Source organism: Coturnix japonica, chromosome 28, assembly GCF_001577835.2.
Source record: "Coturnix japonica isolate 7356 chromosome 28, Coturnix japonica 2.1, whole genome shotgun sequence".
Classification (NCBI taxonomy): domain Eukaryota; kingdom Metazoa; phylum Chordata; class Aves; order Galliformes; family Phasianidae; genus Coturnix; species Coturnix japonica.
Window position 1 is genome coordinate 626,377 of NC_029543.1, and position 24,748 is coordinate 651,124.

General features: G+C 61.9%; 3 protein-coding genes across 11 annotated transcripts; 1 reads left to right on the top strand and 2 right to left on the bottom strand.

Annotated features, from left to right (window-relative positions):
* The first annotated feature begins 390 nt into the window (after positions 1–390).
* Positions 391–6,792, top strand: LOC107325617 (transducin-like enhancer protein 1). 6 transcript variants are annotated; one of them, XM_015886680.2, is made up of 18 exons: positions 391–448; positions 713–759; positions 1,941–2,003; positions 2,128–2,202; positions 2,650–2,842; positions 3,098–3,114; positions 3,268–3,372; positions 3,457–3,501; positions 3,591–3,746; positions 3,978–4,107; positions 4,180–4,349; positions 4,419–4,495; positions 4,628–4,877; positions 5,020–5,267; positions 5,374–5,521; positions 5,601–5,751; positions 5,860–5,936; positions 6,046–6,515. In XM_015886680.2, exons 2-18 carry the CDS (start codon positions 724–726, stop codon positions 6,151–6,153), a joined length of 2,049 nt encoding a protein of 682 aa, XP_015742166.1. In that variant the 5' UTR covers positions 391–448; positions 713–723; the 3' UTR covers positions 6,154–6,515. The 6 variants fall into 6 exon arrangements, with proteins under 6 accessions (XP_015742166.1, XP_015742160.1, XP_015742164.1 ...); XM_015886674.2 differs by having other exon boundaries at positions 5,374–5,751; positions 6,046–6,792; XM_015886678.2 differs by lacking the exon at positions 4,180–4,349 and having other exon boundaries at positions 404–448; positions 6,046–6,792.
* Positions 6,793–6,896: 104 nt separating this feature from the next.
* On the bottom strand, positions 6,897–12,983 carry LOC107325619 (transducin-like enhancer protein 2). Of its 2 annotated transcripts, XM_015886682.2 has the most exons (14): positions 12,748–12,982; positions 12,602–12,678; positions 12,442–12,505; positions 11,906–11,950; positions 11,210–11,272; positions 11,028–11,102; positions 10,651–10,825; positions 10,130–10,146; positions 9,798–9,884; positions 9,600–9,644; positions 8,915–9,019; positions 8,088–8,205; positions 7,332–7,615; positions 6,897–7,257 (listed from the first exon to the last, which is right to left on the bottom strand). In XM_015886682.2, the coding sequence occupies exons 1-14, from the start codon at positions 12,769–12,771 to the stop codon at positions 7,153–7,155; spliced, it is 1,284 nt and encodes a 427-aa protein (XP_015742168.1). In that variant the 5' UTR covers positions 12,772–12,982; the 3' UTR covers positions 6,897–7,152. The 2 variants fall into 2 exon arrangements, with proteins under 2 accessions (XP_015742168.1, XP_032296878.1); XM_032440987.1 differs by having other exon boundaries at positions 12,675–12,983.
* A 2,651-nt stretch (positions 12,984–15,634) lies between these two features.
* LOC107325620 (TLE family member 5) lies at positions 15,635–21,725 on the bottom strand. 3 transcript variants are annotated; one of them, XM_015886686.2, is made up of 7 exons: positions 21,469–21,725; positions 21,158–21,231; positions 19,707–19,770; positions 19,027–19,071; positions 18,308–18,370; positions 17,069–17,143; positions 15,635–16,578 (listed from the first exon to the last, which is right to left on the bottom strand). In XM_015886686.2, exons 1-7 carry the CDS (start codon positions 21,493–21,495, stop codon positions 16,357–16,359), a joined length of 570 nt encoding a protein of 189 aa, XP_015742172.1. In that variant the 5' UTR covers positions 21,496–21,725; the 3' UTR covers positions 15,635–16,356. The 3 variants fall into 3 exon arrangements, with proteins under 3 accessions (XP_015742172.1, XP_015742171.1, XP_015742170.1); XM_015886685.2 differs by having other exon boundaries at positions 15,635–16,575; positions 21,158–21,255; XM_015886684.2 differs by having other exon boundaries at positions 21,158–21,255; positions 21,469–21,721.
* Between the last annotated feature and the right edge of the window lie 3,023 nt (positions 21,726–24,748).

Below are 24,748 nucleotides of genomic sequence, written 5' to 3' on the forward strand. Positions count from 1 at the left end.
CGCAAGCTGTACCGTAGCCCCGAGACACTTGATTCGCTATCGAAGGAGGAGTTCTCAGTTCCTGAGCGACAAATCAAAGTAAGGCTGGGGGGGGAGATGGACAGCCATCCCATCCCATCCGCATCCATTCCCATCCCATCATCCCATCCATCCCATCATCTCATCCCATCCCCATCCATCCCATGCAGTTTTGGATGGCATCCATGGGGTGGTGGTGCTGCTGAGGTATGCTGTGGTCAACAGCCCCATTGAGGTGGTGCAGATGCTTGTACTGATCACCCCCTGGTTTGCTCAACCCTGGGATGTGGGAGCAGATTTATGGGGTGGATATGGGGGGGTTGGGGGGGTCTCTCCGTCGTGATTGCTCTGTTGTATTTTTGCAGCCTGAAAGTTGAATGTGAAAAGCTGGCGACTGAAGAAATAACCGAAATCCAGCGGCACTACGTGAATAGGTCAGAATGACCCCTCCCCCTCCCCCACAGCCCCCTCTTCCCCACCATGCTCGGGTGATGGGGGTCTCCACCCGTCTCGGACCCCCATCCCCCCCCCCAACCCATCCAAACAGGATATTTCAACCCAAACTGAGCCACATCCGAGTGCTGCAGCTCATGGGCAGGGTGGCAACACTGGGGCCATGGGGTTGTGCCCCCCCCCCATCCTATAGTGGTTGTAGGACCCCCCCGCAGCCCCGCTGACGCTCTGCTCTCTTTGCAGTACTATGAGATGTCCTACGGGCTGAACATCGAGATGCACAAACAGGTGAGTCCAGCCGGGGGGGGGGGTCACCCATCCCACCTCCACCCCCCATCCACCAAAAGCCCCCATGGAGACCCACCCTACAGCCGGGGGGGGCTGTGCCCTGTCCTATGGGCGATTCCATTCCAGCTGTGTGCAGGTGTTGGGATGAGAACCAGCTCCAGGGTGGGAGATATTCCCTTTTCTTTTAGGGGGGGCTGTGGAAGCAGCTCTAAACCCACCCCCTGCATGGAGCAGCCCGAGGGGCAGTGGCAGCGCTGGTGGCCGGTGGGGGTGGGGGGGTGGTGGAATGGGGGGGGGGCTGCGAGCAGCACGATCATTTTTCATGCTGAGAGCGTTAAAGTGCCACTAAATTGCACATTAACGAGCGCGAGTGAATTGGAGGCAGCTCTCCCCGAGGAGCTGCTGCCCATCAGTGCATTAGGGGAGGGAATCCATCACCGGCAGCCCCAGGAGACAACTAAATCCTTCCCAGAACCGCCGCCTGCCACCGCTGCTCACGGCGCCTCTGCTCCTCTGCTCCTTCCCTTCTCTCTTCTCTCCTTTATTTCCCCCCCTTGGAAGTGGGGGCGGCTCCGGGTTGTTGCTGGGGGTGGTGGGGATGTTAATGAGGTGTTCCTGCCATCCCCATCATCCCGGTGTCCCCCCAGCTCAACATTCCCTGTTCCTTTGTCCCCATCATCTCAGTGTCCCCACCATCCCGATGTCACCCTTCATCTCCATGTCCCCCATCATCCCCGTGTTCCTCCTCATCTCGATGTCCCTGGTCTCATTGTCCCCATCATCCCAGTGTCCCCCCTCTCAGTATCCCTACCCTGGTATCCCCAGTGTCCCCCCATCTCTGTAACCCCATCCCATTGTTCCCATCATCCCCGTTATCTCAGTGTCCCCATCCTGCTGTCCCTACACTGGCTGGGCCACGCTGCCCCTGCAGTGTCAGTGCTGCCTTCGGGGTGAGGGGGGGGAGCTCAGGGTGGTCCCTGTTGGGGTGATGTGGGGTTTGATGGGCGGTGATGGAGCTCCCCACTCCTCCCTGGGCTGTGTCAGCCTTGGGGGGCTGAGCATCCAGGCTGGATGGTGGGGAGGGGGCTCAGTGCCCCTCAGAGGGAAGGGTTCAGCCATAGGGATGATGGTGGGGGGTTGGGGGGGTCTCACCCCTCTGGGTCCCTTTTCTCCCCTTGCAGACAGAGATCGCCAAGCGGCTGAACGTGATCTGTGCGCAGCTCATCCCGTTCCTATCGCAGGAGGTGGGTGGGTGTCCCCACAGCGGGGGGCTGAGCTCCCATCCAGACCCAGTCCCTGCATACTGGGCTGGGGGAGCCCCTCTCCATCCCCCCCACCCCCCACCCACGTGCCCCTGTCCCCCCCCAGCACCAGCAGCAGGTGGTCCAGGCAGTGGAGCGTGCCAAGCAGGTGACTATGAGCGACCTGAACGCGGCCATCGGGGTACGTCGACCCTCTGCCCCCCCCCCCATCCCTGCTGGGCTCCCGCAGGTGATGGTGGCACCGTCCCAGGGCTGCGGACCCCCACTATGGGGGCAACCACAGCCCCCCCCCCCCCAGAGCCATGGGGGAGCACAGCCAGGCTGCAGTGGGGACCAGAGAGCGGCAATGGGGCTGGGAGTGGGTGGTAGTGGGGTGTGGGGTGCTGTGCCCTGGGGGACGTGGGGGGGGTCACCACCATCCTTGTGTCCCCATCGTTCCCTTGAGCTCACAGTGCTGTGGATGTGGGAGGGGTCTGAAAGCAGAGCCCCACCGGTCCCAGGAGGTGGCAATGGGTGGGATGCGGTGCCCCCTCACTGCCCTGGGGGTACCCTGGAAGCCCCCTCCCATCATCCTCCCCCTGACCCTGCGCCCTTCTGCTCTGCTCTTTCCCCCACCTCCCCCCTCCAGCACCAGCTCCAAACGCAGCACCTCTCGCACCACGCGCCCCCCATCCCGCTGACCCCCCACCCCTCTGGGATGCAGCCCCCCACCCTGGCTGGGCTGGGCAGCGCTTCGGGGCTGCTGGCGCTCTCGGGGGTGCTGGGGGGGGCCCAGCTCCTCACCAAGGATGACCGCGGGGTCCACGACGCCGAGCACAGGGGTGAGCTTGGGGGATCCAAGGGGGGACCCGGAGGGGGGGATGTGGGGAGGACGCTCCCCATCAGGCTGGGAGTGGGGGAGTGGGAGGTGTCCCCCCTCCACGTGGCACCTCCTGGAGGTGGTGGGGAGGACTCAGCCCGGGGGGGTCGGGGACGTCCCCAAGGCTGAGCTGGGGGTCCTGGTACCCGCGGGAGGAGCACAGCCGTGTCCCTGCTTCATCCCGGTCCTGCTGCGCATCACATCACCATGGAGACAGAGCGAGACCCGGGTCCTGTAAGTGCCATCCCTTTCCCCATCCCTTTCCCCAGTGTCACATTGGCTGACCCCCCCAACAACATCCCCACCTCACACTCCTTCCCCAGCCTGCAGTGTGGGGTGGGGGCTGCCGTGGGACCCCCTGCCTCTAACGCTGCCCCATTGCCCCAGAGCTCTCTGGTGCTGCCCAACGGGGACCGGGCACGAGCCATCTCTGAGTACCTGAGCAGCAGCAAAAAGAGGAAGGTGGAGGAGAAGGACTTTGTGACGGACTACGTGAGTGCAGGACGGGGCTGGGGGGGCAATACATCCCCGTCCCCTCCATGTGGGCACCCACAAGCCTCCATTGCCGTGTTGTAGGGCAGCGATGCGGACAAAAGCGAAGACAACCTGGTGGTGGATGAGGTCAGTGCAGGGATGGGGTGGGGGTGTGCTGCTCCTTACTGAGGGGTGATGCCCCCCATCCCCGCTCTGCTGTTGTCCCTCCCCCGCAGGACCCCGCGTCCCCACACAGTGTCCATTCCTATTCCTCCCGTGAGAACGGGCTGGAGAAGCTGCCATTGGGCCGGAAGGAGCCGGCGCCGCTCAGCCCCACCTCCATGGCCTCGTCCAGCAGCGCGTCCCCATCGCGCACCAAGGATGCGCCCACGGTATGTGCAGCATATCAACCCCCTGGGTGCTGGGTGTCCCATTGGGCATCATGTGGGGCGTTCCATTGGGTTATGGTCCCACTGGGTGTCCTCCTGCCCCACACACAGAGGAAAGGATGATGGTTGGAGGTCAGGAGGGCTCCCCTTGTAGCGTGCTGGGTTCAGGGATGGGGGAAGCACTTGGGGGTGGTGGGTGGAGGATGGTAACGTGACGTTGTTCTGCCCCAATAGGTGGAGAAGGCGGGGACACCCAGCCTCAAGTCCAGCACCCCCACATCTCAGGGCGATGCCGTAGCCCCGGGATCCAGCAGTGCCCCACAGTTCCGCCCCACTGCCGCCAAAGCCCCTGTGGACTCCCTGGGTGAGCATTGCCGGGCACCGAGCACAGCCCCAAACCCACCACCACATCCTCTGACACCACCTCTCCCTGCAGCCCTGGGCCTGAGGACCCCGCTGGGCGTGCAGAGCCCCTACTCCTTCAGCATGGCTCACCCTGCTGTCAATGGGGACATGGCTGGGGCGGGTGCCTACGCCAGCCTGCACCTCGTGTCCCCGCAGCTCAATGGCACCGCGGCCGCCAGCAGCTACGGGCGGTCCCCGCTGGTGGGTTCTCCCCCTCCATGTGGGGCTGGAGGTGTCTGGGGGCCTGCACTCACCCCGTCTGCCTTCCAGGTTGGCTACGACCCTCACCCACACATGCGCGTGGCGGGGCTGGCGGCTGGTATGCAAGTGGGGACGTCGGGGAAACCGTAAGTGGAGATGGAGAGATGGAGGGGATGGGGAGGGACGCAGCAGTGGGTCCAGCCCTCTGTGCCTCCCAATGGCGCTGGCTGTCCCTGCTGTGTCCCCGCGGCTCCATCACGCTCTGTCCCCTTTGGCAGTGCCTACTCCTTCCACGTCAGCGCCGACGGGCAGATGCAGCCGGTCCCCTTTCCCCACGACGCCCTGGCTGGTCCCGGTATCCCCCGGCACGCGCGGCAGCTGCACAGCCTGGCCCACGGCGAGGTGGTCTGCGCCGTCACCATCAGCAACTCCACGCGCCACGTCTACACCGGGGGCAAAGGCTGCGTCAAGGTGTGGGACGTGGGGCAGCCGGGCACCAAGACGGCCGTGGCACAGCTGGACTGCTTGGTACGTGGGACTGGGGGGGGAGCGGGGAGGGGGTCCCGGCACAGGGATGGGGTCGGGGCCGTCCCCAATCCCCCACGGCACGGAGCACAAAGGTGGGGCTGCGGGGAAGGAAGGGGCTGACGGGGTCCTCCCTGCGCCCCAGAACCGCGACAACTACATCCGCTCCTGCAAGCTGCTCCCCGACGGCCGCAGCCTGATCGTGGGGGGGGAGGCCAGCACTCTGTCCATCTGGGACCTGGCGGCCCCCACGCCCCGCATCAAGGCCGAGCTCACCTCCTCCGCCCCCGCCTGCTACGCGTTGGCCATCAGCCCCGACGCCAAAGTCTGCTTCTCCTGCTGCAGCGACGGCAACATCGCCGTGTGGGACCTGCAGAACCAGACCCTGGTCCGGTGGGTGCTGCACGGAGCGGCTCCAGCTGGGGAGCCCCGTGTCCTCCCCATTGTGTGGCACTGACAGCCGTGCGCTGCCCATCTCCGTCCCTGTCCTCTCCCCCAGGCAGTTCCAAGGCCACACGGACGGTGCCAGCTGCATCGATATCTCCAACGACGGCACCAAGCTGTGGACGGGGGGGTTGGACAACACGGTGCGCTGCTGGGACCTGCGGGAAGGGCGGCAGCTGCAGCAGCACGACTTCACCTCCCAGGTGAGCGCCGGGTCCCCCCCGACGTGTTCGACCCCCCCATATCCCAGCACTGCCCTGTCGCTGCCCCCTCCGCCCCCAGATCTTCTCCCTGGGGCACTGCCCGACGGGCGAGTGGCTGGCAGTGGGCATGGAGAGCAGCAACGTGGAAGTGCTGCACCACACCAAGCCCGACAAGTACCAGCTGCACCTGCACGAGAGCTGCGTCCTCTCCCTCAAGTTCGCCGCCTGCGGTACGGGCAGCGCTGCTTCCTTTGGGCCGCTCCCTTTGGGGGGTCCCTGCAGCCCCCAACCCTCCGTGCACCAGGGGTCCCACTCGGCTGCTTTGTCTCCTGCCGCAGGGAAGTGGTTTGTGAGCACGGGGAAGGACAACCTGCTCAACGCCTGGCGCACCCCGTATGGAGCCAGCATCTTCCAGGTGAGCCCAGCAGCCCCTTGTGCTGCTCAGCCCCATTTCTGCTCCTTCAGCCCCCCGTCCTGTGCTCCGGGTGCCGGCGCCCACCCCCTGCCCTCCCCCATCTCTGCAGTCCAAGGAAACCTCCTCCGTCCTCAGCTGCGACGTCTCCACCGACGATCAGTTCATCGTCACCGGCTCCGGGGACAAGAAAGCGACGGTCTACGAAGTCATTTACTGAGAGCCATGGAGCTGACGGCCGCCATTGGGGTCCAGTCCCTGAGAGCGGATGGACTCACAGCCACGGGGACGGACGGACGGACCCCGGCACAGAGGAGCAGCAGCCCAGGCCTGGGGTTGTTGGCGCTGGGGATCCCACAGTGCTGGGATGCAGCTGCTGCTCACAGGGCCCTTCCTTGGGATTTCCTCCTGGTTGGGCTCTTTATTGGTTGGTTTGTTTCTAAACGGGGGCTGGGGGAGCCGAGGGGGGTTTCTTTTGTAATGGCATTTTTTGGTGGGTTTTATTTCGTTGTTGTTAAAGCTCCGGGTTGGGCGGGATGGGAGCTCCTTCCTCCCCCTCCCCCTGCACCTCCCAGGGCTTATTTAATAATAAAACCACAACAGCAGCGCGGTGCATTGCAGGATGGAGGGGGAAGTTGGGGCTGGGGGCTGCTCTGCACGGAGCCATGGGGGGGAGAGGGCATTTCCAGCCCCACATTGTGTACATCAAGGTTCCCCCCCCCTCCCCATGGTGCCCTGGAGGATCTCAGCCCCCCCCCACAACACACACACACACCTCATCAACCCCTTTTTCCTTGTATTTTTTATTAGTAAGGATTTGAACACACCATTAAATACATCTCTTTACTGATAATTCACAGCCGGGGCTGCAGCAACAAATTGGTGCCATTGAATCAGCAGCAGTAAAATGGGGGGGGGGAATAATCCCAGGCTTTGACCCTCCTGCCCCCCATGGACAGACAGACCGACCACCCCCTGCCCTGCACCCCCTGCATGGAGGGGATCCCGCATCCCCCACCCCAACCAGCCCCGGTCTGTCAAGTATTAAGGAAGGGGGGGCACAAAGTGTCACCTCCTGCTCCCCAGCTTGCGAGAAGAGAAGCAGAGGGAGCAGCTCAAGGAGCAGCGGGGCCAGGCTGGATGCAGCAGCACTGGGGGCTCAACCCCGGGCTGGGAAGGGCTCAGCCCCAAGTATGTGAGCAGCAGAGATAACGGGAGCTCAGTACAGCACCTCATACACCGTGGCCTTGTCGCCAGAGCCGGTCACAATGAATTTGTCATTGATGGAGATGTCACAGCTCAGCACTGAAGATGATTCTTTGGACTGGGAGGAGGGGGGGTGATAATGGGGGGGTGGGGGTGAAGCAGCCCCCGCTCTGAGCTCCCCCAGCCCCTCACCTGGAAGATGCTGGCTCCATATGGCATGTGCCAGGCGTTGAGCAGGTTGTCCTTCCCCGTGCTCACAAACCACTTCCCTGCGGCAGGAGACAAAGCAGCCGAGTGGGACCCCTGGTGCACAGAGGGCTGGGGGCTGCACTGCTGACCTACCGGGGGTGAGCGCCCATAGGCAGCACTGCCGGGCTGAGCTGGGACGTGGAGGCCCATGTACACAGAGGATGGCAGCTCTGCATTGAGGGCAGTGTGGGGCAGCAGGGCCAGGGAGGTGAAGGGGCTGCGGAAAGCTGTGGGGAGAGAACACTGGAGCATGGGGCAGCCCCAGGCCCCACATGTTGGCCCCACATATTGGCCCCCCACAGCCCGCTCCCCCATCCCGCTGTTCCCTTTCAGGGCTGGGGGATGTTACTGCCATCCATCTTTGATAAACCTCTGCTATTTCCCAGCCCAGGCAGAGGTTTCCTATCTCCCTTTGGACTCTGTTTCTCCCCGGTGTTTCCTCTCCTCCTCCCACCACTTCTGGTCCCTTTCATTGAGCCACAGCCAGGCTCTTCCCCAGCCCTCACAGCCCACAGCTTCCCTTAATTACACCCTCAGCCCTATGAGAGGCCCCAGCACCCACAGCACGGCCTCAACCATGCCCACATTGGCACAAACCCTTCCATGGCCCCAGCCCCCCCTCCCTGAGCACTCCATCATTCACCCACACAGTGATTCTGGAGGTGCCCACGTTGGATCTCCCCATCCCCGGGCACTCACCGGGGGGGTCCTTGGCTGCAGGTTGCTGGGGTGGGGAGGCTGAGCTGGGCCCCACAATGGGAGTGAGGGCATCACGGGGTGGGGGGGATGAGGAGGACACAGCAGTGGGGGGCTCCGGCTGCAATAAGGAGGAGCAGAATCCAGAACAGCCCCAAGGACGCCATGAGGTGAGGGGGGTCCACTGGGCTGCTCCCCATTGCTCCCCATTGCACGAGGGGCCCCATCCCAGCGCTGCCCCCCTCCCACCCCACTCCTGCTTCACTCCTCTCTTTATTTCCCTCCCGGCCTCTCCTCTTTCTTCCTCTTTTTCTGCCCCGGGGATTTTGTCGACACCAGCAAAAAGAAGGAGGGGGGGGGGGGATAGAAATTAATAACAGAGCAAAGCTGCGTGCTGTGCTGGCAGATTGCTCAGGGCGCTTTGTCTGCTCTAATCCGATTGTCCCGGGGAGCAGCAGCTCCCTGCGCCCACAGCCGGCTCCTGACCCCGGGGCAGCCAGGACGAATGGCTGCGGGTCCCCATGGTGGATGGGGGGGGTGATAAAGGCAGCCCTCCACCCCCCCCAATGCTGATGTTTCAATCTGAGAAGGGGCCGGTGCTTGGAGGGGAGGAAGGGAAAAAGTGAAAAGGAAATAAAGCAAAACTCGAAAGAAAAGGGATTGCTCAGAGCAGCTCTGGGGGATCTGATGGAACGGAATGAACCTGCACAGCCACGATCTGCCTGGTACATGGGCAGCCCCCCACCAGCACAGAGCTCCAGCCACAGCTCTGGGGATCCCCCATGTTGAACATCCCAGCCCAGCCCCATCTCCTGCCCCACAGCCCTCACCAGCCCCGGCTCCTTCCATCGGCACGGCGTCCTGCTCCAGCTGGACATCGGGCTCCCAGGGACATCCTGGGTCGGGGGGGGGCTGCTGGGCTCTGAGGGGGGGTCCTAAGGAGAAAAGAAAGGTCTTTGTGGGGCAGGAACTGCGGCCCCTCCGTGCTGGAGGGGGAGGATTCGGAGGCGAGGCCGCCCGTCAGCTCTTGCTCTCCTATAACCATTCAATTAGGGCTGTGATTTTTATCACCACAATTACACCACTGAGCAGTTTTTAATGTGCTGCTCTCCGCAGAAATCCCAGCTGAGGTTCCTGCCTGGATTTCCTTGGGAAGCAGCAGGAGGGGGGGGAAGAAAAAGACCAAAACGTGTGTGTTGTCCATCCCCGGAGTCTCCCATGGGGGAAAAATAAGGGATGACCCCCCCAGAAATACTCTCTGGGCTGTGCCAAAGCACTGAGTATATACTTGAGTGCTGGGGAAGGTGAGCAGGGGGGCTGTGCCCTCCACCCCATATGGGATGCTGCAGGAGAGGTGCTGCTGTGGGGCTGGAGGGCAGAGCCATGAGCTGGCACAGAGTCCTGAGCTCAGAACCAACCCCAGCTGTGCCAACATCCCTCTGTATGTCCTGGCCACCAGCCCCAGCACCGCAGCCCAATGAGCCCCAAACACCCCGCAGGCAGCTCAGGGCTCACCTCATCCACCACCAGGTTGCAGTCACTCTTGTCCCCATCGCTGTCCTGCACAGTGGGAGAAATGCAGACGGCTTCGGTCAGGGCTGGAAGAGGCTGCACGTCCCTCCTGGCAGAGCCCATGGGCAGCACTCCAGCTCTGTGGGCCTCTCAACACATCTCCTTGCAGGATTCCTGCCCCCCCAGCAGCCCCACGCTCACATAGTGCCCAGGCAGCTCCTTCTCCTCCTGGCTCCGCTTCAGCCCCATCTCCCCATCAGGGCCGTCTGGAGGAGATGCCGACACGCTCTGAGCAGACAACAGGAGGGGTGAGGGGAGGCAGCCAGCCCTGAGCCCCCCCCTCACCCATCCCTCCCAGCAATGCTCCCACATCCCCACCTTTCCAGCCCCAAACCACCCGCCCTGACCCAGCAGGGCCATCCCTGGGGGCAGCTGCCCCACTGCAAAGCAGACGATCCATCCCACAGCTGCAGCAAAGCAGCCCCCGCCCCACACAGTTCCTGCGCACCCCACATCCCCAAGGCACCACTCACCCGGCTGGGGCTGCGCTCTGGGGCACAGGCAGGACAGGTCAGCAGGGCAGGGGAGAGAAAGGGGCTGTCAGTGCAGTGCCCGTGGGGGGAGAGAAGTGGGACAGAAGGGAGGCTGGGCCACTTTCCCACTTTGCCCACCTCGCCGCACACCTCCACCTCCCACCAAAGCCTCGTGGCCATCAAGATTTGCCCTTCAAGTCTCAGCTTTAGGCAATGGATCCCCATCAGGGTTGAACCCTTGCAGTAAGCAGAGTGGGAAGGGGGCTCAGGTCCACCCTCTTGCAGGGGGGTACATAGGGTGTAGAGGACCCAGGTGTGCACACAGCTACACACGCAGCTCGTGCTCTTGGGAGCTGTTGCTGCAGGACAGGCACCCCCCCAGCCAAACACAGGCAGCCTGGCAGGGCTGCAGATGTTTGATGAGCTGGTAACACGCAGAGCAGGCAGCAGAGCTGCCCCCAAAGTGCCTGGGCCGTGGCTCAGCACCACGAGGGTTAATGCAGCTGTTCTCCATCCCTCACCTCTGCTCTCCTGTGCTGCTTTCTGCTCCTTGGCCGCCAGCTGTGACTGTGCCATCAGTGCCTCCCAGAGCACCAGCAGCCCCGCAGCCCCCCCGGGCAGGCTGTGCACAACAGAGGGGTGGGGGGTCAGCGGCAGCTGGGGGGGGTGATGGGAGAAGTGCTGCAGCTGCTGCTGCTGGAAGAGAGAAAGCAAACGGTCCTCAATGCAGAGAGGAGACAGCAATGCAAGGTGTAATGGGATGAGATGCCAAGTGGAAGGAGCAGTCAGATGGGGGGGCTCTGTGACCACCACAACCCCCCCTGCAGGAGCCCAGGGCTGGGCTCACTAAGCAATGAAGCCCCCCCCGCCATCCCCATTGCTGCACAGCGCGACTCACCCCGACGATGCTGCTGAGCTCTGCCATGCTGACCTGCTTGGCCCGCTCCACCGCCCGCAGGACCTGCTGCTGGTGCTGAGAGCAGGCGTCAGCACAGCTCCAAACCTCTCCCACCCCCCCGGCCCCCAACTCTGCTCAGCACAGCCCCGCTCTGCCCTTTCCCAGCACATCCCCCCACTCACCTCCTGCGTCAGGAAAGGCACAATGTGGGCGCAGATGGCACTGAGCCTCTTGACAATCTCAGCCTGGAAAAGGAGGTGGGAATCAGCCCCGTGGTTCTGCCCCCCATCCCAGCAGCGAGTGCAGCACAACCCCCCACCTCCACCTCAACCCCCCCATCAGCTCCAGACACCCCACAAACACCCAGAGCCGGGGCTGACCCACGGCTCCCATCCATCCTTCAGTCACCCCATGGGGACGGTCCTCAGCCACACTGGGGTTAGGGGAGCACGAGAGGCTCCTCCAGGTTCCCCTGCTAACAAAAGGAGCAAAGGCAGCGGGGCTGAGCCAGCTGGAGGAGGATGGCAGTTGACTTGCCACTTTGTCAGGCATAGGTCCAAACTAATTTCCCTGGCAGGGAGCCCGCGATGACTAGATTGATAAATCTGAAGAGGGAAAGCAAATTAACGCTGGAACAAAAGGGGAAGCGGGGAAGGGTGAAAACATTGCTCTGCATTGGAGAAGAGAGAGGAGAGGGGAAAAAGGGAAAGAAAGTATAAAAGGAAGATGACCCGTCTGCCTGCGGGCTGTGGATCCTGCTGTTCCTTGGGGCCATGGGGGGACCTTTGGGGTGGTGGTGGGGTCTGCTCAGCCCCACAGCTGCCAGAGCCCATTGCAGGGATGTGGGGATGAAGGAGGTGCCGTCCCGTCCCACTCACCTGTTTGTGCATCTCGATGTTCAGCCCGTAGGACATCTCATAGTACTGCAAAGAGATCACAGCGTGTTGGGAGCTGCTGCCCCACTCACTGCCCCATTCACTGCCCCATTCACTGCCCCACTCACTGCCCCATTCAAAGCCCCATTCACTGAGCTGTGGGTCCCAACTCAGTGGGTCCCCCTGTGGGGCAGCTCCCACCCAGATGGGGCCGGGTCACACAGGGGTGGGGGGGTCTTTTTGGATGGGACACAGAGTCTCATAGAGGTACAGAATGAGGGGGAACGAAGCTCCCACCCCCATCGTGTCCTTCCTCCTTCTTGACCCAGAGGAGCCCGTCAGCCCCACAGCTCCGGGGGGGCTCCCAGCACCCACACAGGGGCAGGAGGGGACCCCAAGAGACCAAATAAACGGGAGTAAATAAGAGCCAAAGTCACAGCCCAGCTCCGGGGCATCAGCTCCCAGCTCAGGGTCCCGAGGTGGGGCTGGGTGGAATTGGGGTGGTGAAGGGGGTCGTGGTTTGGCTCGGGGGGTCTCACCATGACATAACGCCGCTGCATCTCGGTCCTGTCGCTCAGCAGCTTCTCGCACTCCAGCTTCAGGCTGCGGGAACCGAGACCCACAGCGGGGTCAGCGATCAACGCACGGACGGGGGGGGGGGACACGGGACCCCCGTTCACCTGCCCCACCCCCCCCCACCTGTGGTTCTGTGCCTGCAGCAGCCGGAACTCCTCCTCGATCCGCTCGCAGATCTCCAGCACCGACAACTTACCGGGCTGCGGGAGCGAACGGAGCCGTCAGCAGCACCGAGAGCGCGGGACCGCCCCGGGACCGCCGGGACTCACCGGGTGCCGGCCCTGAGGGAACATCCCGCACGGCTCCGTGGGGCGGACACGGGGCAGGACCCGGACCCAGCACCGGGGACCCAGGACCCAGCACCGGGGGTGGGCGCGGGGAAACCCCGGTCGGGGCGCGCCACGGGGCGGCGGTGGCGGGGAACGATTTAAGGTGGCTCCGGCCGGTACCGGACACCGCGGGGATCTTAGAGCCGTTCCACCTTAAGAGCCCTCACGACACGGAGTGAATGGGGCGCGCCCGCTATTCGCTGCCGCCGCCAGAGCGCCGGCCAATCAGAGCGCTCCGCTCCCACATGGGTTCGTGACGTGTGGGATGGGATGGGATCAATGGGATGGGATGGGATGGGATGGGATGGGATGGGATGGGATGGGATGGGATGGGATGGGATGGGATGGGATGGGATGGGGTGGGATTTAATGGGGTTAATGGACGTGGGACAGTCATATGGAGCCATAGGGCAGGCAATGATGTGGGGCAGGGGACATAGAACGGGGAATGGGGGGCAGAGGGATGTGGGGAGGGGTATATGGGGAAAGGGACACTGCGGGGGATGGGGGGATATGGGGATGTGGGGCAGGGTACCCAGGGAAGAGGATGCTGTGGGGCTGGAGGTGGGGCAGGGGCTGTGGGGGGGGCTGGAGATATGGGGAGGAAGGGGACACTGCAGGGATATGGGGGATATGGGGAAGGGAATGTGGGGCAGGGGATTAAGGGGATGCTGCAGGGATGTGGGGCTGGAGATGGGGCAGGGGTTTTGGGGATGGGGGTTATGGGGCAGGGCTGGGGGAGCTGCAGGGGATGGGGGCTCTGAGTCCCCCCGCAGTGAGTGCATTGGGCAGAGCAGCTCAGGGCAATTAGTGGGGGCACAATTGGGGTCAGCCCAACCGAGATTTGGGGTTTCCCTGCATTAACTGCCCCGCTGCCCCCTTGTCACCCCATGGCTGTGGGTCGGGGGGCACTGAGGGCTGTGGGACCCCGTGAGCAGCCCAGCAGCTGACAGCCCCAATGGCCGGCGCTGCCTTCGATCCCTGTGTTGGCTCCTGTTTGCACTTACCGGCTCTGAGTGGTTTTTAATTATTGATGCCTCTTTTAGCTTTTATCTGCTGCTGCCGCAGCCAGGCAGGGCTCGGCGTTCCTGCATTAGTGATGAATTGGGAAGGAGGCCCCGCTCCGCCGCTGCGCAGCATTCCTGGCTCCAGGCTCGTGCCATTGTTTCAAGCAAAACCGTGCTGAAAAATGACGAGGGGGGGGGGGCGATGGAGGCGATCCCTGCAGCGATGCAGGAGGAGGAAACAGCGGGGGGGGCAAAGGATAAAGAGAGGGAACCTGCCTGACCCAGTGAGGAGCTGGCGGCCGCTCACCGTGCAATGCAGGACAGACGCCAGCGTGTCACCTCTGCAGGGACGGGCGGGTGGGACCCGCAGTGCTGCGGGCTGGGATTGATGTGGGTCGGGGCTGGAGGCTCCATGTGCTCCCTGTGTCCCCCCCCCCCAGCCAACCCGCAGCTCATGGAGCCGATCCAAGCAGCGCGGTGCCAGCAGGGCTGGATCGCAGCTCTGCACACACGGACCCACAACCTCAGCGGTGGTTTGTCTGCCAGGAGCTCTTCAATCAGCAGCAGCACTTTGGGGACCCCGAGTTGCCTCCAGCAGCCCCAGCCAGGGCAGCCCTGATGATCTTATAGGTTCTTACAGGTCCTTTCCAACCTTGTGGTTCTGTGATTCTAAGCAGGTGGGAGCTGAGGGGGCAGATCTGCCTGTATGGACACAGCGATGCTGCTTCCTCCCATCTGCAGCTACAAGGAGGGCTCTAAGCACAGCTTTAACCCTTCTCGTTTGGTCAGATTTGAGCCCAACTCTGGGGCAGGTTCCCCGAGGAATGGGGAGATGGGAACAAACCCAGAGCAGGGAATAGGGGCGGATGGAGGAACGCCGTGAGTGCAAAGCCGGGATGCAGCATCTGCTGGGAGGTGCGGGGGGATTTGGGCGGCCCTAAAGCTGTGTCTGTGCGCTTTGAAGCGGGTCAACCTCCCGCGGGGAGCGAGGAAGTGCCGGCAGCTCGGCCGGGAGCGGCTCCCAGCCCGACGGCAGCCGGGGATGCTCAGCCGGCAGCCTCGTGGTTTGTTCGACCCTTTGCCCACCGAACCGAAGCTGCTAATTAGCTCTAACAACGGGGCCGTCTGTTCCTCTGAAGTCTCCGGCCCTGAAAACGCCCCAGACCGATTCCTCCCCAACCCTCCTCCCCTCGCGCATCCATCAGCAATAACATCCACTTACGGCTCTCCCTGCCCCCAGGCTGAGGCTGAACCGCTGACCTCGAGGTGAAAGCGCTTGAAAAGCTCCGTCCGTGCCCGCATCCAGCCCGATCCCAGCGGGGCTTTCAGCGGCGCTTACGGAGCGAGAGAGACTTAGAGCGGCCGGCAGCCCCCGGCCCAGCCCTTCACACGGGAATCCCACCCGACGGCCCCGGAGCAGCCGTGATACCTGCGGTCGGATGCAGCCGCTGCCTCGTTACCCACCCCAAGGTCCCGTAACCCCCCGTCACCCTGTAACCCACAGGCCCCATAACCCCACTGAGGCTCAGTCTCCCATCCAGAGCCCACACACCAACCCCCCACCCAGCATTGGCTGCTCAGCCCAATCTCTGCTGCCCCTCAGCCCCCTCCCCAGGGGAACGAAATTCTCCCACTCCAGCTGGCCTGGGAGATACCAAAGGATGTAATCAGGGCAGGCTCGATAACCAGAGGACACCTCTAATTATTAAGAGCCAATTCTATTGCAGCCCCGGGGTGATGGGGGGTCCATGCATCCCAATGGGCCCCCAAACCCCTCCAGGGCAGCATCTCTAAGCAAGAAAACAGGCAACAGGTCACCATCTTAACCAACCTTCTTATTTCTTTATTTGAAAGGCACAGCTTGTACGTCCTTGATACAGCATTTTCAGTTCCTCTTAGTACAGGTCAAGTGATTAAACACAAAAAGCAAAACAAGATCTGTCTAAAGGACTATATACAAACACCAGATTATTATTTAGCTTCATTCTTCTCTTGTCGTCGTTCCATTTCTTGTATCATTATTTCTTTAGAAGACACGCTAGCGCACGGAGATAAGAACAGAGAAAGCTGCTGTATCCTCTACAAGGGGGCGTGGGGAGGGGGCCGGGGGGGCTCCCAGGCGCCCCAATGCCCCTCAGCCCCCCCCAGGCTCCCGGCCCCCCAGCAGTGTGTTGTTGTGCCAAGGGGAGCTGGCAGCAGGGACCCCCCCAACCCGAGAGAACCCGGCTGGACACGTGGAACTGCGGCGCTTTGCTGCGGGACTGGTTAAAAACAGAGACATGCAGAACAGCGAGGAGCCGGAGAGAGATGGGGGGTGGGAGGGGGGGGTCGTTGGGGTGGGGGGTTGTGCAGAAACCGGTCGGATTGAGGGTGGGCGTTAAATACCGGGGGGAGCAGTGGGTGCGGTGCCCCCAGAACGGCTGGGCCGGGTGCGGGGGGCACAGAGCAGCTGCCACGGTGCCGCCCTCGGGTGCTGCTGCCTGCGGGCGCTGCATCTGGCACAGACCCCCCCCCCACCCCCAGCAGCCCCGACCCCTTCACTCTAATCTGATTTCTCCCCATCGTCGTCTTGGTGGGCGTCCCCGTCGTGGCCGTTCTTGTCCTCCTTGGCCAGGTGTGCCTGGGAGCCCAGGGCCGACAGCGACAGGAGGCCAGAGCCGGCGCTGACAGCAGGGAGGGTTGGGGGCTGCAGCCCCACGGGCAGCGGAGTCAGAGGCAGCGCCAGGGCTTGGAGCTGCGAGAGCTGGTGAGCTTGGAGCTGCTGCTGTAGGGAACGAGGGGCGGGCGGGGGGTGGGAGGGGGCGGCTGTCATTGCAAGAGCACCTCAGCCCCCTCCCCCAGCCCCAAAGGCCCGGCCGACCCTCAGGGAGCACCCACGGAGCACCCAGCCCTGGCAGCCCCCAGCAGCACGTCCCTCGTGTTACGCAGCCCCCTGCACGCCTGGCCCCGGCTGCTGGCACGCTGCGAGGATGCGGTTAAACCCCTCTCAGCCTTGACTAGGAACAGATGGTGTTTTCACAGCAAAGAGCTGCTGCAGCTCCTGCCCCAAACCAAAGCTTCTCTCCTTTTACACTCTGTGGGACGGAGCAGAGCCCGGCAATGCCTTGCAAAGCCAAGCAACACCAGCAAGCCTGGGCAGAACCAGCAGGGCCATCCCAGCACCCACAGCCCAGCCCAGCCCACACCTTCAGCTCTACAATGCAGGCACTGACCCCATCCCCCCCCACACCCAAACTGAAACATGCACCACGTACGCGGATGATGGAGTTCAGCTCCGGCGCCGTCACCTGCTTGGCTCGTTCAATGGCTCCCAGGACTTGCTGCTGGTGCTGAGGGGGGGAAGAGAAGAATTTGGGGTCATTTCAGGCTTAAGGAAGGAAGGAGAACAGGGACGCAGCGCAAACATCCTCCATCCTGCTCCATCCTTGTGGCCACACGGACCCAGTGACTCTGCTCACCCCAAGGTGGGCGGCAGCTCCTGCCCTGCCCAGCCCTGACACAGCATCAGACCCCCCCAAAGAGCAAAAGCAAATGAAGCCCCCGAAATCAGAAGCTCTTGGGCAGCTCTCCAGGCCCTTGGACACACACCAGGCTTCAACCTGGAAGGTGCTGCTGTGGATGAGCCCTGCACGGCTCCAGATAAAGGCAGGTAAAGGAGCTGGGCTGAGTGCTTACAATAAGGGATGGCTGGGTTTGCCCTGTGAGAGCACGAGGTCTCCCAGCACCAGCCCTGACCACCTCCCTGCTGCCAGCAGCGTATCTTTCCATCTTGGCAGAAGGACAGGGCTGGGGAGGGGGAACGTGTCGCATTAAGAAGCGAAGGGTTTAGCTGGGGCTTAGTTATCAGCCACCTCTGATCTGCTCAGCAAGCCACTTTGCCTTCCCCCAGAGCAGCCGGGCAGCAACAGCATGGCCTGCTCCCCCCCCAGCTTATCCAGGCCCCAAAACACAGGCCCCCACCCCACAGCCCCTGAACAGTCACTGCAGGACTCAGCCTGAGGGGCAGCACAAGGACGGACAGACAGACAGACAGACAGACAGACAGACAGACAGACAGACAGACATCATACTGAGGGTGCTCCAGCAGCTCCCTCCCTCCCCACAGCCCTCCCAATTAATTTCTCAAGGGAGTGGGAGGAGCCCATGAGCCACATTAATTAATGAGGCAGAGGAACCTGGTCTCCAGGAACCATATGGAGGCAGTTTTTAATGTTCAGCCATCCACCACTGCCTGCACCCGGCCAGAAGCAGCTGGGAGTCACGGGAGCGGGGTGAGAACAGAGTCCAGTTTGTCTGCAGCTGCCCCACAAAGGGGACGGACAGACAGACAGACTGACCCACCAGTCCCAGCATGGCCTGGGGGCTGAGCTGTGGGCTCCAACCTCTCCTGAAGGGCTCATCCTGCATGGAGCAGGCACGGGTGGGGAGGAATCAGGGCATGGGCACCCCAGGGCTGCTTATAGAGCCTCCAAGTTGGGTGGTTTGGCAGTTACCTCCTGTGAAAGGTAGGGCAGAACCTGCGCACAGATCCCATTGAGCCTCTTGACAATTTCAGCCTGGAGAGGGGAAGAAAAAGAAACCAAGAAACAAACAACAGAGAGGAATAGTGTGAGGGGACCCACAGCACCTGGTTTAGGCAAACACTGGGAGATGGCAGTGAGGAGCCACGGCTCAAGTCCTGCAGCTCAGCCAATAGATTTCCCTCCCGAGGTGATGGGATCAGAGGCTCTGGGTGTGTTTGAAGGGAGCAGAACGGCGCTAAGAGGCTTTGAGCTGAGCTGGGACACGTTCAGATAACCGTGACCGAGAGCTCAAGGAGCTCACGTTGTGAACAGCAGGTAATTAACCACTGCAGATCCTGAGCAGCTGAACCACCAGCAAGGGGAACAGGCAGACTCAGCCAGGCTACAGCAGAGCCTCCACCACGAGGTGCCCAGCACTGACTGCACCCAGCCCAGCTCAGAGCCAGAGCACCCCCAGCCGGGTCCCCCCTTCCAGAAGGGTTTGGAAAAGCAGCTCATGGCCACAATGATTATTTTTTTTTCCCCTCCCTGCATGAAAAGACGTTTTTATAAGGTCATGGGGTGGAAAAAATGTGAAGGTGCTCCCCAATGCCAGAGCTGGAGATCCCAAAATCAGTGCTGACGTTTGACATCCTGAAATGCCACTGAAGGGACAGAAGGCACAGCAGGCAGCCCACCCCCCCCAATACCTGTTTGTGCATCTCAATATTCAGCCCGTAGGACATCTCGTAGTACTGCGGAGTGGGGAAGAAGAGAACAAACAGACACGATGAGGACTCCAGCATGCAAAGAGACCCCCACATCTGTACCTTCCTGCTGCCCCCAGCCCAGGTGGGACCTCAACTAACCCAGAGCCCACTCAGCACCTTCACAGAGCCCTGGCATCACAGGGAGAGCTCAGTGCTCTGCTGGGAACAGGCACAGCCCGGCTCTGTTTGCTGTGCCTGGCCCATCTCCTAACGCCCACGTGGCTGCTCCGGCAGCAAATGGAAGGGCTCAGCCCTGTGCTCCAGCTGCACACAGCTCCAGCTGCTTGGGAAGGAGCTGCAGGAAACACACACGCAAAATAACCCACCCCCCTCACACAACAGGCAGCTCCAGTGCAAGCTATTGGCACGGGAAGTCAATTCCTGAGCACTCCAAGTTTGCTCAAGCAGCAGAGCAGCTCTGCACACAGACAGCAGCTCCCTGCTCACACCCTGCATGTCCATCCTGCACCCACCGACCCAGCACACACACAGGGTGCAGAGCACGAGGAGCTCTGTTTGTTTGCACGAGGAGCCCTGTGTGCACGAGGAGCCCCGTTTGCACGAGCCCAGCAGCAGCAGCACCTGCTCCCCACCCACGCGCTGCCCCGGCAGCTCCTCACCATGACGTAGTGACGCTGCATCTCCGATTTCTCGCTGGCGAGTTTGTCGCATTCCAACTTCAAGCTGCAAAGGCAGAAAGCAGTGAGAGAAGCAGCAGGGCAGCGGGTTGCATCCTGGGTTGCATCCTGCAGGGTCCATCCCAGCCTGTTGTGTGCCCAGTGCAGCTCAGCAAAGCAACCAGATCCTCCTATACTGGGGAAGCCCAGGTGCAGTGCAGGCCTCTGGAATGATGCCTTTTCCCCCTTTCCTTTGGGTTCTTTGCACCCTTAAGAGCAGACGTGCTGCTCGCTGTGCTCTGTGCAGCTCCCCAGCCCGGCAGCTGCAAGCAGCATGTGCTGGTTTTATGTTTCAAACAAGAAACAGCTTCACCTCCACCAAACCTGCTGCTCTGTGAGCAGATCGGGTCCTGCAAGGGGGGGCCACAATGCTGCACGATGCAGAGCTCGGGGAGGTGGGAGCAATAGGGAAAGGGCAACACACGGAGCAATGGTTTGGTGCATGCGTGCAGCTAGGAAGCAAACAGCAAGAGAGCCCATCGGCAGCCAGCTTTTGGGTCAGCAGAAGCCATTCCGCAGGCGGAAAAGCGGAAGCATTTGGCTTTAAGTGCTCCCTGCAGCATTTGTGAGCCAAGAATGGCAGCCAGCAGGGAGAGGGGAGGAAAACTCCCAGCGAGAGGAGGGAGGGCTGGAAGAGCTGCACATGGATGGAGGGATGGAAGAGCTGCACATGGATGGAGGGATGAAAGAGCAGCACATGGATGGAGGGATGGAAGAGCTGCACAGGGATGGAGGGATGGAAGAGCTGCACAGGGATGGAGGGATGGAAGAGCAGCACATGGATGGAGGGATGGAAGAGCTGCACAGGGATGGAGGGATGGAAGAGCTGTGCATGGATGGAGGGATGGAAGAGCTGCACAGGGATGGAGGGATGGAAGAGCTGTGCATGGATGGAGGGATGGAAGAGCTGTGCATGGATGGAGGGATGGAAGAGCTGTGCATGGAGTCCTGCATTGGGGTAAGACCTGGCTGTGGGGGAGGCAGAGCGTTCTCCTTCCTTCTCCTTCCAGAATCCCACCTTTTGGGCAGTGAGCAGAGCGTTCCCTGCCTGGATTGCAGCTTTTGGCCAACTCTGGGCCGAACTGCGTGGCCAAAGGAAAGGAAGGCAGCAATGGGTGCACACCGGGCGTCCCCCCCCCCTCCTTGGGATGCTCACATCGGTCCTCCAGGTGGGACCTGGAGGTGATACCGGCCTGGGGAGGCTGAGCCTGGGGGTAAACCTGTGCTGGGCTGGGAGGGCAGCGCGTCGTGCCGCACGGAGCCCATCTCTTGGCCACGCTGCGTCCCGGTCCGTGCAGGGCAGCGATGCCAAAGCGGAGGATCCCAGCTCCGGGCGCACTGCGGACCCCCCCGGGATGCTCGGGGCGGTCGGTGGGGGCGGTACCGGCACGTACCTGTGATACTGGGCCTGCAGGAGCTGGAACTCGTCCTTGATGCGGTCGCACGAGTCGGAGGTGGTGAACTTGAGCTGCTGCGGCAGGTGAGAGGAGCCCTTGAACAACACACACAGCGCTGCACACCCAATGGGGGGCCCGCAGCCCTGCCCGCCCCCCCACCGCAGCCCGCCGCCGCCCAAGGTCACCCGCACCCCCCGCTCCGGTTCCCGGTGGCTGCGGGCGGGCAGGGGGCGGCTCTCGGTGCTCCCCCCCGTCCTTCCCTCCTTCCTTCCTTCCTTCCTTCCTCGCTCCTCCCGGTGCCGCCGTACCGAGTGTCGGCTTTGTGGAAACATCATGTCAGGCTGCAGCCCGTTCCACCGCCCGCAGCGGTCCCCTCGCCCCGCTCCGCTCCGCTCCGCTCCGCTCCGCTCCGTTCCGTTCTTTCCCCGTCCGCCTTTGTCCGCGCCGGGCCCGGCCCCGCGGCCGCCCCGCGCCGCTGTGCCCCGAGCCGCCGCCTATTGTCTAATGGCGGCTGCGATCCGCTCCGTCCTGCGGCTGCTCGGCACCACCTGCCGCCCCGCCGCCGCCTCCCCGGGCCGGGCGGGCCCACGGCCGTCTCCGCCCCCGCCGCGATCCGGGCGGTGCGGGGCGCTCAGCTGCTCCCCCCCCCCCCAATTCCCCCCCCCCCCCCCCCCTCGCCCCCCCCCCCCCCCCCCGGGATCGGGGGGGGGGGGGGCGCCCAGCTGCCCCCCCCCCCCCAATTCCTTCCTACCCCCCCCAGCCGTGATGCTCTGCCCCCCCCACGCCCACCCATCCCGACCCGGTGCCGCTCAGACCCCGCTCCGTGGGACCCTCCGTGGGTCTGGGGTCTGCGCTGTGTCCCAGAGCCCCGCACCTGCTGCGGGCATCGTGGGTGCGAGAAGGGCTTAGAGTGGGGTCGGCCTTAAAGGGCATCCAGTTCTCCCCATCACCATATTGCTATCAGGCAGGTAAAAGTCACTCCCCCTCCTCCCTGTAAGCCCCCTCCCCAAGTACTGGAGGGCTGCAGTGAGGTCTCCCCGGAGCCTCCATGGCTGCTCCATCAGCACGTTTCCATAGCAGAGGATCTTTGGTGCTCAGAGCTCAGAGCATCCCACAGCCTGATCCCAGACCTGGATGCATCACTGCAGGTGGGTCCCCACAAGGGCTGAGCAGACGGGACAGTCCCCTCCCTGCCCTCTGCCCCCCCATAGTTGCAGCGCAGGGGGGTCTGTAGGACCACCACGACCACAGATCCCAAGCTATGACCATCCAACCACTTCCTTACCCACCAAACAGCCCACCCTTCAAACCCACCTCTCTCCTATTGAGAGAAATGGGCACAGTGTGGGGCCGTGCAAAGGCCCTGCACAACTGCAGCCTGTGCCCTTCCTTTGTCCACCAATGCCATCAATGGAGGCCACCAGATGGGCCAGACACGTCTGCCCTTGGCGTTCCTTGTTCACCTATTGCTTATGGTTCTTGATGTGATGCTGCAGGAGCTGAGCACCCCAGCAGTGTGGAGCTCACCATCACAATTTGGGGCTCACTATCACAGTACAGGACTCACCATTGCAATATGGGGCTCACCATTGCATTATGGGGCTCACCATCACATTGCATGCCCCAGTATCACAGTGCAAGGCTCACCATCACAGTGCAGACCCCACCATTGCAATGCAGGGCTCAGTTTTTGACTTGCAATGCCCACAGCAAAGCATTGCTTCTTCTCTTCTCTCCTTTGCTGGAAGAAACCATGCCCAGAGCAGCACCTCAGCAGAGCCCCATCCATGGGCAGAGGCTGCAGTGCTCCAGTGAGCAGAGAAAGGCTGCTGGATCCCTGCATGGCACAAACAAGGAGTGCTGGGCAGGGCTGCTGCGTGCACAGGGATCCTGCCTTGATTTGGCTGCTGTTCTCCTCCTGCCTTTCAAACTGGGTGCATTTTCTGCTTCAAAATAAAGCCCCACACGTCACGGCTGCAGCGAGGCAGGCCGGGCTGTTGTGCTATTTATTTTTAAAGGGAACAATATAGCAGCTGAGTTATTGTGACAGCTCCTGCACGTTGGGCGGTAGCTTTTTTCCCTCCGACATCTCCATATTAGTGAAATCTGTGACAGCTTCCTGCCAAGGATTATTAATAGTGCAGGCAGCCTTTGTGTCCCTGAGGGATCGGCTGGGAAATGGGGTGGGCCGTCACCCCGGAGCAGACGGGTGCTGCGATCCCCTTTTATTGCTGCCCTCCTTTAGGTTGGAAACCCCTCCGTGTGCGTGGGGAGCTCTTGGAGCAGATCTCATTCCTGCATTGCTCCCCCATGCAACACGTTGTATGAGCCCAGAAACGAAGCTCCCTGCATCCTCCATCCCATGTGATGCTCTGCTTCCCTACACACAAGGTGCTGACCCCACATGCAGGTGAAGGGAAGGAGCATCCCAACCCTCCTGCCCACACCAACGCCCTTCCCAACCAAAAATGAAACGTTCCTTTACTGGCTACAAAATGTTCCATTTTAGCACATTTTTTTTACTTCTTCTTCTCCTCTCCTTACTTTCTTCCAGGAAACGCTCTAATTTATGGTATAAGCTTGGCAAATCCCAGTCCTGGGGAACACAAATTCGCTTGTGCCCAGTAAATGGCACTTTAATGGGCTGCCTCCAGCTGGCCCGTGTGTCTGCCTCTGAAAAGAGAGGATTATAACCTTGCCTGAGCAGCGTGTGTCAGCGTGGCTGGGGATGGTGGTGGAGCAGCACGTGGAGGAGTGCGGCATGCAGGGGGTCCTGCGGGCAGGAAGGGGCTCTTTGGGGCATGGGAGGGGGGGGAGGTTCTGAGATCCCCATGTTACCCATGGAACAGAGCTGCCAGAAATAAATCAGTTTAACAGGGAGCTTTTGAAAGTCATTCAGACGTTTCATCCCACTCCGACATGGAGAGAGGCTACAAAGATGCTTTCTTGTCTGGGCACAAGGTGAAAATCACGCGGGCTCTAAGAGCTCGCTTTTATCCTGGGAGGAAGGAAAAGGGAATTCTCTTCCACATGGAATGAAGGGGAAGGCCCAGCAGCCATCCAGGCCCTGAGACAAGGAATGCTTCTTGCTTCTTTGCCCTCCAGGACCACTCCTCAACCTGACACCCCCACCAGCTCCTCATCCCCCCCTCCCCGCTCTCCCATTTAGTGGCAGTGCTGCGAAGCTGAGCCTCAGTCCAGGCAGGACTGAATCTGGTGCAGTGTTTCTACCCTCTATGATCCCTTCTGATCACAGTCAGTCTGGAATATCCAGGCTCTGTGCCTCGAGGTGGCTGCCGTGCCCTCTGTTTTTGCTGCAGAACGATTAGGGGTAATTAGCATCCTTTATAACAGCAGAGCTGCAAGGAAACCTTCACACTCCTTACTGCAAAAGGCCTTTTGCAGCTGAGGTGTGAGGAGGAAGCATGTGGCCTGGAATCGCTGCTCCCAGGCAAGCCCTGCAACTGAGCTCCAGCAAAGTCAGATTAAGCTCAATGCAGACCCCACAGGGACCCCTGTGAGCCAACAGATGGACATTTGCAGCCTTGCACATACAGAAGATGGATTTCCACATCCTGTAGTGCCTTC